This window comes from Diospyros lotus, chromosome 11, assembly GCF_014633365.1.
Source record: "Diospyros lotus cultivar Yz01 chromosome 11, ASM1463336v1, whole genome shotgun sequence".
NCBI lineage: Eukaryota > Viridiplantae > Streptophyta > Magnoliopsida > Ericales > Ebenaceae > Diospyros > Diospyros lotus.
This window is the reverse complement of record NC_068348.1, coordinates 5,618,767-5,637,210: the sequence shown is the minus strand read 5'-3', so window position 1 is coordinate 5,637,210 and position 18,444 is coordinate 5,618,767. Positions and strand designations below refer to the sequence as shown.

Sequence of the window (18,444 nt, the reverse complement as noted above, 5' to 3'; positions counted from 1 at the left end):
CTTCTTCTTTAGTCTCTCCGTGAGGGGCCACGCTATCTTTCCATAATCCTTTACAAATCTCCTATAGTACCCCATGAGACCAAGGAATCCCCTCAATTCCTTCAAAGAAGTGGGCGCAAGCCAGTCTAACATGGCTTGCACCTTGCAGCGATCAGCCGACACGCCTTGCTGTGAGATGACATGGTCGAGATACTCAACTTCCAACTGCCCGAAGGAACATTTCTTCTTGTTTGCAAACAACTGATTTTCAGCCAGCAACTTCAGAACACAGTGTAAGTGCTGCACATGCTGTTCAAAATTTTGGCTATAAATTAATATGTTATCAAAAAATACTAACACAAATCGTCTCAAATACTCCCTGAATACATCATTCATTAAAGATTGGAAGGTGGCCGGTGCATTCTTCAATCCGAAGGGCATAACGAGGAATTCATAGTGGCCCTCGTGTGTTCGAAATGCAGGTTTTTGGCTTGTCTCCAGCCTTGACTCAAATCTGATGATAACCAGATTTGAGATCCAATTTCAAAAAAACCTTAATCCCATGTAATTCATCTAGCAGCTCATCAATGATTGGGATTGGAAACTTGTCAGGACTGTTACTTTGTTGAGAGCCCGGTAATCTACATAAAACCTCCATCCCCCGTCTTTCTTTTTAACGAGCAATACCGGGTTGGAATAGGGGCTGACACTTGGCTTTATAATTCCAGCTGCCAACATCTCACGTACCATCTTCTCAATCTCGTTTTTTTTACGATAAGGGTAGCGGTAAGGCCGAACACTAACTGGGGAAGTGTCGGGTAGAAGGTTGATGGCATGGTCCTTATTTTTGGTGGGTGGCAATCCCTCCGGGCTGGCAAAAACCCCTTCGAACTCAGCCAATAATTCCTCTAAACTTCGGGGCAGTCCCACTTGCAATTCATTAAACTCGGCAGCCACCTCTCCTATTTCCAGCAGTACTCCCTCCCCATTTTCTTTAAACACCTTCATCATAGCTTTTAGGGAGATTAATGTCTTACTTAAGATGGGATCACCCTGCAAGGACACAGTCATTCCCCCCACTTGAAACTTCATGGTTAGATTCCTCCAATCCACACTCATTTTCCCCACCGAAGCCAACCACTTCATGCCAAGAATGACATCGAAACTCCCTAACTCAAGTGGAAGGAAATCTTTCACTATCTGCAGGTTATCCAGGATCAGTTTCACCCCTTTGCAAACTCCCGCTCCTTGAATAGCCATCTCGGTTCCCATTATCACCCCATATCCAGCCGTTTCTGTCCTAGGCAAACTCAAACGTTGCACCAACTCGGACGCTATGAAGTTGTCAGTTGCTCCTCCATCCACCAGAACTACTACTGGTTGCCCTTCTATGAGTCCCCTTAGCTTCATCGTTTGTGGTGTAGTCAATCCCACAACCGAATTCATGGATAATTCGATCACTTCTCCCCCATATCCCAATTCTTCATCGCCCCCCTGCATTACTTCTTCCTTTGCTACAGCCTCGCTTATTTCTTCGTCATAGATCATCAAAACTTGGAGCTCCTTGTTTTTGCTCCTATGGCCTATCGAATATTTTTCATCATAGCAGAAGCAAAGGCCTTTCTCCCGCTTGGCCTTCCACTCGGCCTCACTAAGCTTCTTGAAAGGGAAGCTTCCACCATTTCCAGCGGTGTGAAAACGGGGTCCAGCTGGGTTACGGACTTTTGGGAGGAACCCAGACTCTTCGCTGGTACTGGTGACATCCGACTCGCGACCGTGGGTGTTATAGCGTATCCGCTCCTGGGTGGTCCGGTTACTCAATGGCAATTCTGAAGAGCTACGTTCTTGTCCTCAATGTTTTGAGCCACCACCATAATCCGATCGAGCCCCTGTGGTTGCAGCACCCTGATCTCCGCCCTTATCTCTGGTTTGAGGCCGTTTAGGAACTGGCCTTCCAAAAACGCCGAACTGGCCTTCCAAAAACGCCTCAGGAACATCAGGCACTGCCGCGGCCATTGTCTCAAACATCAACCGATACTCCTTAACAGTTCCCTCATGTTGAAGAGCCAAGAAACGCTCCTCTAACGACTCCTCCTGATTGGGGTGAAATCGGCCCAGAATTCCTTGCTTCAAGCCTTCCCAACTCCGAATCCCTCTTCGCCTTGTCTCCCATTGGAACTAAGACAGAGCTGCGGCTTCAAAACATAGTGTTGCGGACTCTATCTTCTCCTCGTTCGTTAGTTGATTGACAGCAAAATACCTCTCAGCTCGAAAAATCCACTCATCCGGATTCTCTCCTTCAAAAAGGGCATCTCCAATCTCCTTCCGCGTATGTCCGATCGGTACCCGCCCCCGACGCCTCCATCCGAGTCGCGACCTCCACAACCCCAGGGGTTACTTCGGAATCCATGGTGAATTCCAAAGGTCCTTCTCGCTTCTTGGACTTGTTCTTCCTCTCTCGCTCCTGCTCGTCCTACTTCGTTCTCATGAAAGCGAACTGTTTGAGCATCACTGCTACATTTTGTTCCACTGCCTGGATATCCCCTCTAATGACTTCGACTCCCCTTTGCACGTTGTTACAAACAAACAGAGATAGCAAAATCTCCAAACACACACACACCGTCAAAATCCCACAGATGAACTCACACGAACTGAAAGATAAACGCAAAGCAATATTGACAGTATTTAAAACATAAACAAGAAACAGGAGGCACGAGATTTTATAGTGGTTCACCCCAAAATAGGGCTACGTCCACTTGAGCTCCGGTGAGAAGAGCTCACTCCACTAAATAGATTCAATCTGATTACAGCGTAAAAACGATAACAAACAACCCTGATTTTCTACACTATAAGCCACGAAATCACTTACAGATTAGGAGCTTACCTTAAACAAAAACAAAATCAGGAACGCTTAAAGAAGACGATCTATACAGCATTTACAGAGAGAGAACGAGAGAGAGAGCAAGAAGAAAAAACCCTAGAAAAGTGACCGACTCCCTGCAAACCCCCTCAATCAATTTCGTCTTCAATGCTCTCAGAAAACGGCAATCTCGAGGCGTGATATAAATGAAATGAATGGCTCGGATTGCCTCAGGAAAAGCAGCGCCAAAGGTCTGGATCAAGTCATGCAAAAGAGACGGCAGCAGACAAAACGACAAAAGACCACAAGTTATGAGCATTGGGCTGGCCCAAGGTGGCTGTTTCTTGTGGCCTTCCAGTGGGCGCCCAAAGGGGCAGCCCAGGTTGCCACAAGAAACCCCCCAGCCATGGGCCTCATTTTATGTTTCATAATATAACACACGCCTTCCATCTTCGACTCCAATTCATTCTCTGAAAGTAAAGCAAGATCGCTACGGGACAGGCAGCGTAGTTCAAAAATTTTGAACCTTACCATGATCCCGGCGATTGGATCAACGTCGAAATCAAATCATTCACATACAAATAAAATAAATCTAACATTTAGATTTTCGAGTCGTTCGCAGATTCGAGCCGTCCAAGCTTCTAGCCTCTAACTCGTGATATGCGACACGCGTCCGTTGGCAAGGAGAGCAGAATAGGAGTGCTATCTCCTTCTCTTTTTCGCGGCTTATGTATGGACGGAAAGAATACCCACGTTTCAAATCGATGCCAAAAAGAAACAGGGAAGAGTGAACGACAATACGTTTTTCAACTCTTGAAAAACTACACCAAAAACTCTCTAGTTTGGGCAACCTATAAAGGAGTATTTATAAGGAGCTCTAGGGTTTCTTAAACCCTAATGGATGTGGGGTAGCCCATTTAATTTAGTCCAATTAGAAACTTATTTAAATGGGTTTATTCTAATCCAACTAGAAATATAATTAAATGGCCCAAATCTTATTATGCGTTTAAATATAATATTCAGCCCGAATCCAATTTAACCTAAATATAATATTTAATATTTGGCCCAAATCTAATTTAGCCCAAATATAATATTTATTATTTGGCCCAAATCTATTTTAGTCCAAATATAATATTTAATATTTGGCCCAAATCCAATTTAGTCCAAATATATTTTATTTCCTATTTCTCACTCTTAACAAATATTAAATTATTAAATTAGAAACTCCTTCCTAATTTAATCAATTGTCATTTTAGGAAACTCTTTCCATTATGACGACCCCTCGTCATATCAACGTTATTACGTCTATTTGTTCTTTTTTCGTGAGAATCTACGACGGCACAACTTCTTGCCGAAGTGTCCCACTTAACCATACGTCCACTTTCCTAGTTTAAGCCAGGGATCGTGCCTATTGCGTATGACTCATTAGGCTTTCGAATATGTTGGCAATGTGTTGGTACGAACACATAAGACAAGATTGGCCTCTAGCAAGGCGTCATGCCTACCCAATTATTCAGAAGAATTCATAATCCGCAAATAACCTTTCACGAGCATGGTTACCGTGTAATTCGATCTTCTCATCAATGTATCTTATGTGATCTCAAGTCTGGCAATGTGTTGCTTGATTATGATCACATGAATTTTTCTTCGGTCATCCGGATATCTTCACTTAATAGAAAGTGAGTTAATAACTCCTTATTGATCTCTTTCACCACGACTATGGATTTAAAGTGAATATCCACTGAATGCACCTTAGATACATCATCCTCTATCAAGGGATAGACGAGTCCCATCTTAGTTATGCACCCATCTCCATAAGCCTCACGATATGCCCAACGATCGGCCATGTACAGCTTTTGTCTAGGCCCATCGAAGCGATGTCAAAGTATACCGGTCTTCTTATGAGATGACCGTGACAACCTCAGGTCCAAGGATTAGTTACACCCATCTCGTATGAGAATACCATCAACATATAACCAAAATGGATTCTCATGGCGAGTCATGTCCAGTGACACGTTCTTCAACATTGATCACCTATGTACTTGTCTAGGCATCCCCATGCTTATGGGTGTGAGACCCCCATTGCTATCACATAGAAAAAACATAGCACATACAAGTCTTACCGCAATTGTTAATGTCCATTCTTGACATTGCTATGACTTGAGATGTTTAATGATGTCTAAAAACTGTGATGCATTATCTCACATCTTTATATATTAATCACAGTATACATCATATGGACTTCTATCTAGTTTTATTCGGTTATTACAATAATAACAAAAAACTAATAGAATGACTTCTTTGTGAGATTGAATAACTCCTTATTCAATACTAAATATGATTGCAATTGTCAGTGTACAACATGCCCAATTTGATTGGGTCTAGAGCACCTACACTAACACTCTTTCTGTTAAGTTCACCATCAGGTTCAAAATGGCTCTAATACCAAATTGAAAGGATACCAGATAAAATTCCAACAACAATCAAATATCAATAGTTTCCAATACTTTTCAGCAAGAAAATAAGAATAAACCAGGGCATTCGAGAGGCCCTAACTCTCCAAATTCTTCTGTAAAAAACCAGTTTCCTTTCTCTCTCCTCCCTCCTTATTTATACCTCTCCTCACCACCTTTCTAACTGAATTCCCTTCACACATGCTGGTTATTCCTTCAGCATGTGGATTACAATTCTACACCTCCTATGCGCACATGCTGGTTGTTACACCTGCATGCGTTGACCCCTCACTCTAATCTTCATGCCTTCCACTGCTTGTGGCGTCTTTGGTAAGTCTGGTGCACCGGTGGCCTATCAGAATGTTTCTTCAATTTCCACTTTTTGCCTCCCAAAAGTTGAAGATGAGCCATGTTCTTACAATTGATTAATCATGTCCTTTCAAGTTTATTATAGTGCTGCATTTGATTTATAATAGCTTCATCTAGATTGATTTTTTCATGTTGAAGCATCCAGAATTTCTGTCAAGGTCATAGCATTGTTAGTTATCATCTTCAAACCAAAAAAGTTCTAGCTAGAGCTGTGTTCATCTAATTCTGATGCCACATTCTTTGTGAATAGCTGGATGAAGTGGATATGGGAATGACATATGAAGAACTTTCAGTTTATGGAAGAATGCGAAAGATTTTCCGCTGCGGGCCTGTATCCATGTTCAAGGTTTGTGTTGAATATCCTATTATCACTAGAGCAAGCCCCATCCATTAACAGTGGAGACTGATCATTCTACTTTGTCATAGAAGCATAGCCTATTGATCTGGATAGATTAATTGCACAAAAGAAAATGACCAACATGGATGGATCTGTCCAAGATTTAATCAGTATTCCAATATCTAAACTTACAATCAAACTTAATGTTTCCATGGAAATTAAATCCAGCAGACAACTTGCAGCAAAGAGCATAATACAAGACCACATTGGGACCACATGAAAAGTCAAACGATAAAATATGAGATACATTAGGGAGTCATGACAGTCGCTTCATCAATCCATTCTCTGACCATCGTCTAACTGCCTTACAGTTTTAGAAAGAAAATATAGCTATAAACCTTTTCGTGATATAATGAGAAGTATGCCAACACTAAATATGTTTCTGACATATCTTCTTTGCTGATTTCCTTCATGTTGACAAACTTAGGAGGTTTATTTGTGAAATGCTAACACTATGACAAAGAAAGCATGCAGATTTATATAAGCTACCGTGCATGACAATGACGTCTCTCCAAGGATATTTTACCATTCTAATGTTATCGTGCACTCATTTTCTTTTATCTGTTATCATCTTTTCTTTCAGAATCTCTGCTATAAGTGGGGTGGAAGATTGAGTCCATCAGAGGTGGCTGACAAAGTGAAGCACTTCTTCAAATACTACGCCATAAATAGACACAAAATGACCGTGTTGACACCCTCCTTCCATGCCGAGGTATAATGATATGTCCAACTGGAAATTTCTGGGATTGAACTTTCATGCTCTCCATTTAATACCGAAGCTCATACCCCTCTTGTTTTGTGTAGTTATTCGCCTGAGGACAACCGGTTTGATCTTTGCCAATTTCTGTACAATGCAAGATGGCCATACCAATTTCGCAAGATCGATGACCTTGTTCGTGATTTTGATGGTGGAAAACCCGATCTTACAAAATCAACGAACCTGGAAAATTTTGACTCTGCAGCACATGTTGGCATAGGAGTGGTTGCTGCAGGCTCAGGTGATTCAAAAGCTGGACTATAATGCTGAATACATGACTTTCCTGCTTGCTGTTGAGCTCTTTAAGTGGAAATAAATCTTGTTAGTCATTCTTACTAACGATTTCTCAAAATTATACCCCCATATCTTGTCATTTACAATTATGGCTTTGTATAATGATCCCAATAGAAGTACTAAAAGTAACTCTGAAACATCCTGAATTGGAGATGGTGTAGTAGAAGATGTGAAAACCTGATGTTTAAATAGTTACACTTGTTTGGTTCATTTATACGATGAAGTCCCATAGTGAATGCATGGGAGAGTTTCAGAAAGGGTGTGTTCGTCCCAGTGGGAAGTTTTGTGATAGCTAGAAATATTTGTCACTAAATCCATTGAAATAATAACAAACATAACCTCAAACCTGTTGTTAAATTGTAAAATATGTTGAACTTGATGTTTTTGATGACAACTTATGTGATAAAATTTGCCCCTAAATATGACCTTTGAATTTGTTTTCATTTTATTTTGTTCATATTATATGCAGGGGACCTTCCATGGGAAAATCTATTGGAAAATTATTTACTGGTCTTGATTATTGGCAAGGTAATAGGTCTGTGGTGGGTTAGGGTCATTAGCATTAGCCAATACAGGAGTGGCCAAACTAATGCTTTATGAAGTCAATTTTCAGCTATTGCGATGTGATCATCCAACATAGATCTCTCTTGACTACATAATTAGGCCATTGATTTACTACTTCTAGTAACCCGAATTATCTTTAACACTTTCACTTTATGTCATGATTTCATTTGGGCACAAACAAAATTTTCCCACAAAAATTCAATTAATCATATCATAATTTCCACTATGGAGGAATTAAATGGCATTTCCAAACTTCACCAAGAGGTTGAGACATATTTGAATACAATTCAGGAATGGGAAGGTTTCTGTTTGTTTTCTTATTACTAGATATGTCATGGGTGGATTTTTGAGTACAAAGACGTGACAGATTTTGAATCTAGTGGACATTGGTGACGATGATGTTTCTTGAAATGGAGGATGAGTTCGGAGAGGTTCATGAGATACTCATTAAAATGTCAAAATTGTTAGTCATAATCAATTGAGTCCAGTGGATGTGCAAATCTTCTTGTATTTGAGAACTTATTATTAACAAAAAGCTCAAATATAAGAAGATTTTCACATCCATTGCACTCAAATGATTGTGACAACAATTTTGACATTTTAATGAGCATCTCATGAAACTCTATGAACTCATCCTCCATTTTAAAAACCATCATCATCACCAATTGTCTTCTAGATTCAAATCTATCACGTCCTTGTTCTCAAGAATCCACCCACGGTCAACACTACCCTTGGCATATCTAGTAATAAGGTAACATACATACCTTTGTTAAATAGAAGTAAAAACCTTATCAAGAGCCTCTCTCCTCTAGATCTTCCTAGAGGAGAGGGTTGGGTGCGTTGTCGATCGTTTGACCTTCGTTATTGCCTCTCTTCGATCATCATGTCGTTGGCGGTCCTCTGATTGACATTCACCATGGAGGCTTATCTATTTTCCTGGATGCAGTTGGCTTGTTTTCTCTAGCATATTCCCTTCTCTTATGCAAGATTTGGCTTTGATCGGACATCCTTGATGGTTTCCCATTCGACAACTAGCTTTCCTATCCTCAATCTACTCTCTCACTTGCCATCGAAGGCAATTTTTGCTAAAGATGGAGGCAGATGTAGTGTAATCGTCTAGAATGGCAGCAAGGTCCCCCGATCTGGTATGGAGTGTGGATGTCAAGGTGATGTCGAAGGCGATTTAGGCATTCGGAATTTAGCTTTCAATGGGGGCAATCTTAGGAAGCAACCCTAATTTATATTAGCTTATTTTAGGGTTTGTGTATTATCTTTTGTTGGGCCTTCTTTTGTTGGTAACCCTAATGTTTATATTAGCTTCTTTTAGGGTTTGCGTATTATCTTTTGTTGGGCCTTCTTTTATCGCTATTATTGGGCTATTGTTTGGTCTTATTTTGGCCCAATGTTAGCTTAAGATAGTTATCATGCCTTTCTATTATTTTTACGTGGCCAGAGGTTGGATTGTTATGCATTAGCCCTTGTGCCTTTATATGTTAACCTTTTTGTGGGTTGTTTTTGTACCGTGCTAATAAAAAAAAAAAATTAAAGTAACAAATAGAAACATTTTCATTCCTCAATTTTACGTAAAATTGGGCCTTAAGTGCCTCGGTAAAGTTTAGAAATACAATTCAATTCCATTAAAATGGAAATTAAGATGTGCCTAATTGAACTTTTGTGTGGAAAAAAATTTTGTGCCAAAGGAAATCATGATATAGGAAGTGATAAAGGTGATTAAGGTTCTTGAAAGTAGCCATAACTAGAAGTGGGGAGAAACAGAGGGTTGCTTGAATTGGGGATGCAGAGGGAGAGATTTGGAGATGGAGAGAGAAAAGGGTAGGAGGTGGTGGTGATAGGGGCCAAATAGGGAGAATAAGGAGCCCCAGGTTCCCTTCCATTCTTATAGCCTTGGTCATGAGCCTTGACTATGATCTAAGGCCCTTTTAAATAAGAAAGCTCATGTGGGCCTTGCCCTTGTCTTCTAGGTTAGGTCAGTCAAAGGCTAGCCTAGTTTTGATTTAAAATTAAAATTAAAGTTTTATTTTATACTAACTTTGTGTCTTTAATTTTTTTTTTAAATTTGACCCTAATTAATTAAATCCCAAAAATTTAAATTCAAGCTTCTTAGTCCGAAAGTGCAACCAAGGTTTTGATGATAGCAAAGTGACTCAAACTACCTAATGATTCTATTTTAGTGCTATGAGCAGCTCAATGTGATATCTCAAATTTATTAACACAAACTAAGTGGAAGAAGAATCATGCATGGACTAAGCTTTAATGACACGTCGAAAAATAAGATCTATAATGTTTTAAATATGAGAATTATTGAGCTCAAAATTGACATATTTTTTAGATTTCTCATCTCAAAATCTTTTTTGAAAGGCCATCATTTCATGAGCTTAAGTTAATACATATTTTTCTTGAAATGGACTTAGTTTTTTATTTAAGGAAAACTTTAAATGTGTTTCCAATTGAAACCTACAAAATTGTGAACTTTTCTCTTAGAAAGGAATTCTTGGTTTTCAAGCCTAAAAATAATCTTTTTATAAAAATGAGACAAATTGTCATATTTGAGATGCATAGTCGATTTAGTTATGAGTCATGCCTCGAGTATTCAAAAAAGACAGGCTTTTAGTCGAATGAATCTTGTGACTCAAGTGCCTATGTCAAGACAAAATGTTTTGAATTTTCTTAAGCATTTAGCCAATCCTCTATATAAACACAAAAGGCAGAAGGTCATTCAACCAAATGATTTTGTATCACAATCGATTGAGTATTGATAAAAATCAACTACGAATTTAGAAAGTAAAAACCTAGTCGATAGAGTTTCATCTCAGGCCATTGAGTCCTATTAGATAGGTATTGCCTTTTTAGTTTCAAATTTTATAACGGGAATATTTTGGAATTCTACAAATTGGATCATTCTCCATTAAGGGAATCAAGATCTTCACCTTGTATACAAGTTCTCTTTTAAGGGCAAACCTTTATTACATTCTTTTTGAGAAATCTTTCACTTTCTTTGAGCTACATTAGCATATCCATTTTTCAATAGGACTTTTGCAAGATTGTTTTACTTTTGAAAATTCCTTTTCATTGACATATCCTGATTTTTGTAAGCATTCATCTTAAGCTTAACCTACCTCTTTATAACTTTTGATCTTTGATTGTACAGAGTAAGAATGAGACGATCCAAGAGGTACTTCATTGGCATATTCTTTTGCATCTCTTCTTGTAATCATATCTCCATAGAGGTGTGTGATGTAACTTGTAATGGCATCTTGTGTGAAGGATTGTGCTAACCTTCAAGCTAGGAACTTGTTTTTGTAAGAGAGGTCCACTAGTACTTATTGAACTTAGGAGAGGTTTGCTAGCACCTATTAAAGTTGGAAGATTCTAAGGTTCTATAACACTTAGGAGCTATAGGGAGAAAGGTTCTATAGCACCCATAAGCTATAGGGACTTACAATGGCAATAGAGGTCAACTAGCACTTTTTTAAGCTAGGCTAGTAAAGCAAGGAGATAGAATTTTTCTAGCACCCGATAAGCTAATTGAGGTTTGAGAAGAGAGAATGTAGGTTTGGTTGTGCCAAACATCTATAAATCAATTTGCATCCCTTTTTCTCTTTTCTTTACATTACAATTGCTTTACTTCTGCATTTTCATTGATATATAGGTAAATAATCACACAAATGCATATCTTGCACATCGTGTTGAAAGATTTAGAAGTTAACACCTTGCACAAAGAAATCCAATTCACCCATTTCTTAGGTTGCATCTTAGTCCATAAGTGGCACTAGAGTTACATTTACTACTTGTTCATATTCATTTATATTGATTATTTCTCCATGCATGTAGCCATTTCTTGCAAAGAAATGGAACTATTGAAAAAAGACTATCTCTTTTCAATGGTACTAATTACACACATTGGAAGGCAATGGTGAGAATACATCCAAGCTAACGATTTGGAGATATGGAAGTCTATTTTGAATGCGATTGAAAAACCTACCACAATTATGAATGGACAACATGTTAAAAAGTAAGTGAATGAGATGATATTGATATGAAAATTGTGCAATATAGTGCTAAGTTTGTGGAACCTTTTCTATTGTGCACCCACAAAGTTTAATAGAGTGTTTGCTTATGTTATTGCTAAAGAAATATGGGATAAACTTGAGCTCATGCATAGAGTCATGAATCAAGTATAATAGTCAAAGATTGATGATATACTTGTTTATAGTTATAAACTATTTGATGTACACATGGACTTAGGTCCATTTATGAAGCCTACGAAGGTCAAGCACAAACGCTAAGAATAAATCATAAGGGCCAAAGCAAAGGGGGAAACCTACAAAAAGGGCCAAAAGACTGTTTTGGATGAAAATGTTTTTGGGTGACCCCCTTGGCATGCTCCCCACAAGGAAAAGCTAAAAAGCTTCAAGAAAGTCCATAAGGCCTCCTAAAGGACTCCTCCATAGGATAATTTTATGACAAAGACATGCAAACCTACCTTTGAAGTCTTCTTTAAAAATTATGTAATGGATAAAGATTATCCAAATCCAAATCAATCTCGAAATATGATAGATGACTATCAATAATCTCACTGCTCAATTATAAATAGGTGGGCCCTCATTTTTCAAAGGTAAGTTACTTCTTCTCATTCGAGAGCTCTATAATTTCTTATGTGATCTTCTAAAATCTGATTTAAGTGTCAGAGTATTTGTATAGAAACAACCCTGAGGGTAGATGACTAAGGAAGTCGCCTAGGGTCCCCCAATCATAGAAGACCCCCCAAAAATTAAGTTTGGGTTTTGAATATATATATATATATACTTTAAATATATAATAAGTAAATGCTAAAACACATAATTTACACCAATTCTATTTATGCTTAGCTCGTAGAGTGGTGGGTTGTAAATCATTAGTTTTGAGGTCACTGGTTAAAGTTACTCTACTAGCATGTTTGAATTTTTTTACATTTTAATATTTTTTAAACAATAAATACGAATCCGAAAAATTTTGTAAGAAAAATTAAAGCCTTAGTGAATTTTTCTACATTTTAATATTTTTTAACAATAAATATCATTCTTGTATCAAAATTTTGTAAGAAAAATTAGTACTTTAGTCATTGGACCTTTGAAAGTTTTCAGTTATATTTAAACTTGAAAGTCAATAGTGTAAATCGTTAATATTAGATTCGATCTAAAGTCTTGAAAGTCTAAGACCCCAATAAAATTTTGGTTTATGGGCTTACTTAGGGCTCCCAAATTCTCAAGGCCAACCCTGTCTTTGCATGAGAATTGTCTTATGCCCTCTAACGATTTTCTTCCTTGTAGAGTACCTGAATCTTAGAGATAGTTATTTCTTTGAAAATAAATTCATTATTGTGTTTGAGCGACAACAATTGACGTCATTTGTGGGAACTCAATTGAAAAGTCAAGGAGATAAAAACTTCATAATGGTTTGCAAGCGAGCAAGTCCATGATGTTGATAGTCCTCCAAATCTTTAGAAAAGCGAGATACAAAGCTAGAATCGTAGCGAAGGATACAATCAGGTTCTAGGTGTAGAATTTATAGACGTATTTTCTCTAGTTGTGAAACATAATTCTATCCAGGCACTAGTTGGTATTGTGCCTATTCAAAATCCTGAACTAGAACAGTTGGATGTTTAGACAATGTTCTTACATGGAGAGCTTGATAAGAATATATGCCAATTACTGAGGCCATTAAAGAAGCTATTTGGCTAAAAAGATTGATGGATGAAATCAGTGAAGATCTTCATGACAGTACAGTCTATTGTGACAGTCAACGTGTTATTTTCTCATTAAAGATAAGATGTTTCACGAGAGAACTGATAGCGATTTTTTTGAAGTGTACGGATTGCACAAGTAATAAAGTAGTCAGTAAGAGTATTGTTCCCACAAGAATTAGTTGATAATTACCAAAATTATAATAACTCGAACGTTATTTAAACAATTGATTAAATGATGAATTGATTAAATTAAAAAAGTAAAATGAAATAATAACATAGAAAATAAATATGAAGAAGTTCAAGTTTTGGAGAGCACTAGGTATTTCAATTTCACATAAATAATCTAATTTAATTTAAATGGTTGATAATTCAAATTTAATTACTAATGCAAAGATAATTAACTACACAAGTCAAATTTTTACTTCCGCTCCAATTATAATTTTGTCATGTTTATTACCTAGATCAAGTTATAGATTTTTTCTTATAGCCTAAATCTATATCAATATATCAATAAATATTGGCCAAGTATTTAATAGCATTAAGTATAATAATAAACACTTGCATGAATAAAGAAAATCAATTCATGAAAATCAAATTATCATATTTAAGTTACATCAAAACACCCTAGTTATAGAGTTTAGTTCATATTACAAATGATGAAATTCATAAAAAATATATATATATATAAATATAAAATTTAAATGAAATGAAAGAAAAGAATAAAAACTCTTTTGATGTACAAAATTTTCTTTTCCAAAAATGTTGTCACAAATCCTTGAAAAAAATACAAGAAATCCTCCACTAAGAATGCTCCAATCCTTCAAGCTCTCTCACCTCCAACATTCCAATTTTCCAGCCTTCATTATCTTTTTATACTCATCAATTTCTTCTTTTCTTTAATTTTCTCTGTAAAACATAGACCAAACCATACCCTACCTCCCTAATTTCCTCATCCATGTTTTACATAGAGAGGAAGCCACCAATGCCTACTCAAAGTTTTAAGTCCCACACTTAAGAAAAAATACAAAATAATCCCTCAAAATATCAAGATTTATAATTTAGGGATTTTTGTAATATATGAGATTAATTTGATTAAACTTTTAGGCTAGCCTTCTTTGGTCTATTTGGTCCTAATTCTTCTTGAAATATGCAGCTTAACTAACCTTTAAAGGACCCCTTAATCCATCTGCAACTCAACCCAACTTGAAGAAAATGGAATGAAAAATTCGTAAATAATGTTTGTTTTTTGACAACTTTGACCTTCCTCACTCCAACAACCATAACTTTCTAGAAAATTCGGATTTATGCAGATGTGTAGAAAAGTAGGCATATAGAGGTTTCACACATATTTTTTTTAGAATTTTTTAAAATTTCAATCAGTCCAGTTTTTATTTTTAATCGGACCCTTAAGTAGTGAAAATCCATAATTTTTACTCTTCTTTCTCACTTTTTCTTCAAATCCTGTTAACATGATAAATTACCTAAAATTAATATAAAATCATGAGAATTAAGCATAAAATTAAGTAAGAATGATATAGAAAATATGTAGGAAATATTAGCACATAAAAAACGAAGCACATTGATGTGTGATATCATTTTATTCGAGATATTATTGCTCATGATGAAGTTACTGTGAGAAAAATCATCACTCATGATAATCCTGCAGATATGTTGATCAAGTCCTTACCTATTGCAAAGTTCAAGTATTGCGTGGATTTAGTTGGTATTCATTAGGGAGATTGATTCTATGTGATTTTGTTGGAAGAAAATTTTTTGGATAATTTTGTTTGTGGATTTAGAGTCAATGTAGAGATTTGTGATAATTATGATTCAAAATTTTTATTATGATTAGGTTTCTTAATTTGACCATGATTATGATTTTCAATTTGATTGTGATTATGATATTGTTAAATTCTATTTTATATAAGATTTATCTTATCTAGAGGAATATCTTCATGAATCATCTTCTGATTAAGATATGATTTTTTATGTACATTCATAGATGATTCTAGGTCTATAAATAAGTGTCCATGTCACATGAAATTAAACACAATGTGTGGGCCAATATTACTTTTGTATTACCAATATTTAATTAATGATATTTTATTCTTTCTGTCTGTGATTTTTCTCAATTTGGGTTATTTACGTTAAATTATGTGTTCGTGTGTGATTGATTAGTTCGACTGTTGGTTTGTTTTCGATCCAATTTTGTAACATAATATAATGTCAATGTACCATTTAATGGTGCTAGATCAATTTATTAACAACCAATGGTGGGTACTATAGCAACAGTTGATCCTAGTTTTAAAGAACCATCTTATCATAATTTGAGGGGATCTCTTTTGAAAAATATAGTTCATGATGTTCAATGCTATTTATCTGGGATCAAGATTGATTGGGGAGTTCATGGATGCTCAATCGTGGCTAACAACACATCATAAATTTTCTTGTGTATTATCCAAAGGTAATGCTTATTTAGTGAAATCTACTCAAATGTTCGAAACAAGGTTGAACCTTGATAATACCCTATTCAAAGTCTGAATCAAGGAATTCAAATATTTAAATAAAGAGGATCTTCTACACATCTTTCAAAAGCACACAAAAGATAAGATGCTTTGTTTGTCTGTGATTGATATCTCTGTTGAAGATTAAAATTCTCTTGAGTTGCTTCATTGTAAATCAAGTCAAACAAGTTAGATTTTTCCCAAATTTGATTAGTATACTTTTATTACAGGTGTATCCTTACTCTGTGTTATATTACCTATTACATTTGGAATTTAACCACTTTCTCATATCTTTGGTCTCCATTGAAGTTGAAAGCATATCCTCCAAATTGTTGTATTCTCTTTTAGCTGTATATCTACAGGTTTTTGATATTTCATTAATAAAAAAAGAAGTAGTCCTTGTTGAAGAGCTCACAAATGTTGTCCCTTTCCCTTTATTCTCTCTAAAAACTAGTTTTTGAATTAAGGACTATAAATGAAAGATTTTTGGAGCCACAAAAACATATAGAAATCTAAAAACCCTTGTACGAGCATTGAATTCTCTCGAGGCAAAGAAAATATAATGTCAAAGTTGGAGCATTGATTGAAAGGGATCTTCATTTACACCATATTTGTTTCTCTTGTAATCAAAGTTTCATAGGCTGTTGTTATTTTCTATTGGTGTATTAACTCACTTAAGCGATGAGATTTTCACCATAACCTGAAGAATATCTTCTAGCATATAAGAATGTTTCTTGATTTGGCAAGTGATTATGTTAGGTTGCTAACTCCTTATAAATATTAGGAATTGTATCAAGGTTAGTAGTTCCAATTAAAAACTAAAGATTTTTTATTAGCAGCGAAACCTTCAACTTTAGTCTTGAAAAGAGAAGATGTAGTCTTTCAAAGATTGAACCTTTATAAAAATTATTGTGTTGATTGTGCATTTGCGTCACTTAACTTTACATATTTCATCTTTTTCAAAATTAATTTTTTTTTTAAAAATGGATCAAGAATTTTAATTTATCTTTATAATTAATTTTTATAAATTTTAAATAAATCAATTCACCTCTATTAATTTAATATTTGAGCAACAAAATCGCCATTGCCAATGATGAAACTCTTTGTGGGTGTAAAAATTAGAACCTTCGCCTTATAGTTTTAGAAAGAAAACATGTCTATAAACCTTTTCGTGATATAATGATAAGCATGCCAACACTGAATATGTTTCTGACAATGTGGTATACTTAGCATTTCGTCATAGTGTTAATTACATTCTTTGCTGATTTGCTTCATGTTGACAAACTTAGGAGGTTTATTTGTGAAATGCTAAGTAACACTATGACAAAGAAAGCATGCAGATTTATATAAGCTACCGTGCATGACATTGACATCACTCCAAGGATATTTTACCATTCTAATGTTATCGTGCACTCATTTTCTTTTATCTGTTATCATCTTTTCTTTCAGAATCTCTGCTATAAGTGGGGTGGAAGATTGAGTCCATCAGAGGTGGCTGACAAAGTGAAACACTTCTTCAAATACTACGCCATAAATAGACACAAAATGACCGTGTTGACACCCTCCTACCATGCCGAGGTATCATGATATGTCCAACTGGAAATTTCTGGGATTGAACTTTCATATTTCCATTTAATACCGAAGCTCATACCCCTCTTGTTTCGTGTAGAGTTATTCGCCTGAGGACAACCGGTTTGATCTTTGCCAATTTCTGTACAATACAAGATGGCCATACCAATTTCGCAAGATCGACGACCTTGTTCATGATTTTGATGGTGGAAAACCCGATCTTACAAAATCAACGAACCTGGAAATTTCTGACTCTGCATCACATGTTGGCATAGGAGTTGTTGCTGCAGGATCAGGTGATCCAAATGCTGGACTATAGTGCTGAATACATGACTTTCCTGCTTGCTGTTGAGCTCTTTAAGTGGAAATAAATCTTGTTAGTCATTCTTACTAACGATTTCTCAAAATTATACCCACATATCTTGTCATTTACAATTATGGTTTTGTATAATGATCCCAATAGAAGTACTAAAAGTAACTCTGAAACATCCTGAATTGAAGAAGGTGTAGTAGGAGATGTGAAAACCTGATGTTTAAATAGTTACACTTGTTTGGTTCATTTATACGATGAAGTCCCATAGTGAATGCATGGGAGAGTTTCAGAAAGGGTGTGTTCGTCCCAGTGGGAAGTTTTGTGATAGCTAGAAATATTTGTCACTAAATCCATTGAAATAATAACAAACATAACCTCAAACCTGTTGTTAAATTGTAAAATATGTCGAACTTGATGTTTTTGATGACAACTTATGTGATAAAATCTGCCCCTAAATATGACCTTTGAATTTGTTTTCCTTTTATTTTGGTCATATTATATGCAGGGGACCTTCCATGGGAAAATCTATTGCAAAATTATTTACTGGTCTTGATTATTGGCAAGGTAGTAGGTCTGTGGTGGGTTAGGGTCATTAGCATTATATAAATCTGCATGCTTTATGAAGTCAATTTTCAGCTA

The 18,444-nt window shown here is 36.1% G+C and overlaps 1 protein-coding gene across 1 annotated transcript in view; it reads left to right on the top strand.

The window, feature by feature from the left end:
• LOC127813054 (glutamine-dependent NAD(+) synthetase-like) overlaps window positions 1–17,826 on the top strand; it is a 45,090-nt gene extending 27,264 nt beyond the window's left edge. Inside the window, exons 6-8 of the mRNA XM_052353767.1 lie at window positions 5,912–6,007; window positions 17,373–17,501; window positions 17,593–17,826. Of these exons, the coding sequence (XP_052209727.1) occupies window positions 5,912–6,007; window positions 17,373–17,501; window positions 17,593–17,811 (444 nt within the window). The 3' untranslated portion in view covers window positions 17,812–17,826. The remainder of the gene's footprint in view (window positions 1–5,911; window positions 6,008–17,372; window positions 17,502–17,592) is intronic.
• The last annotated feature ends 618 nt before the right edge of the window (window positions 17,827–18,444 follow it).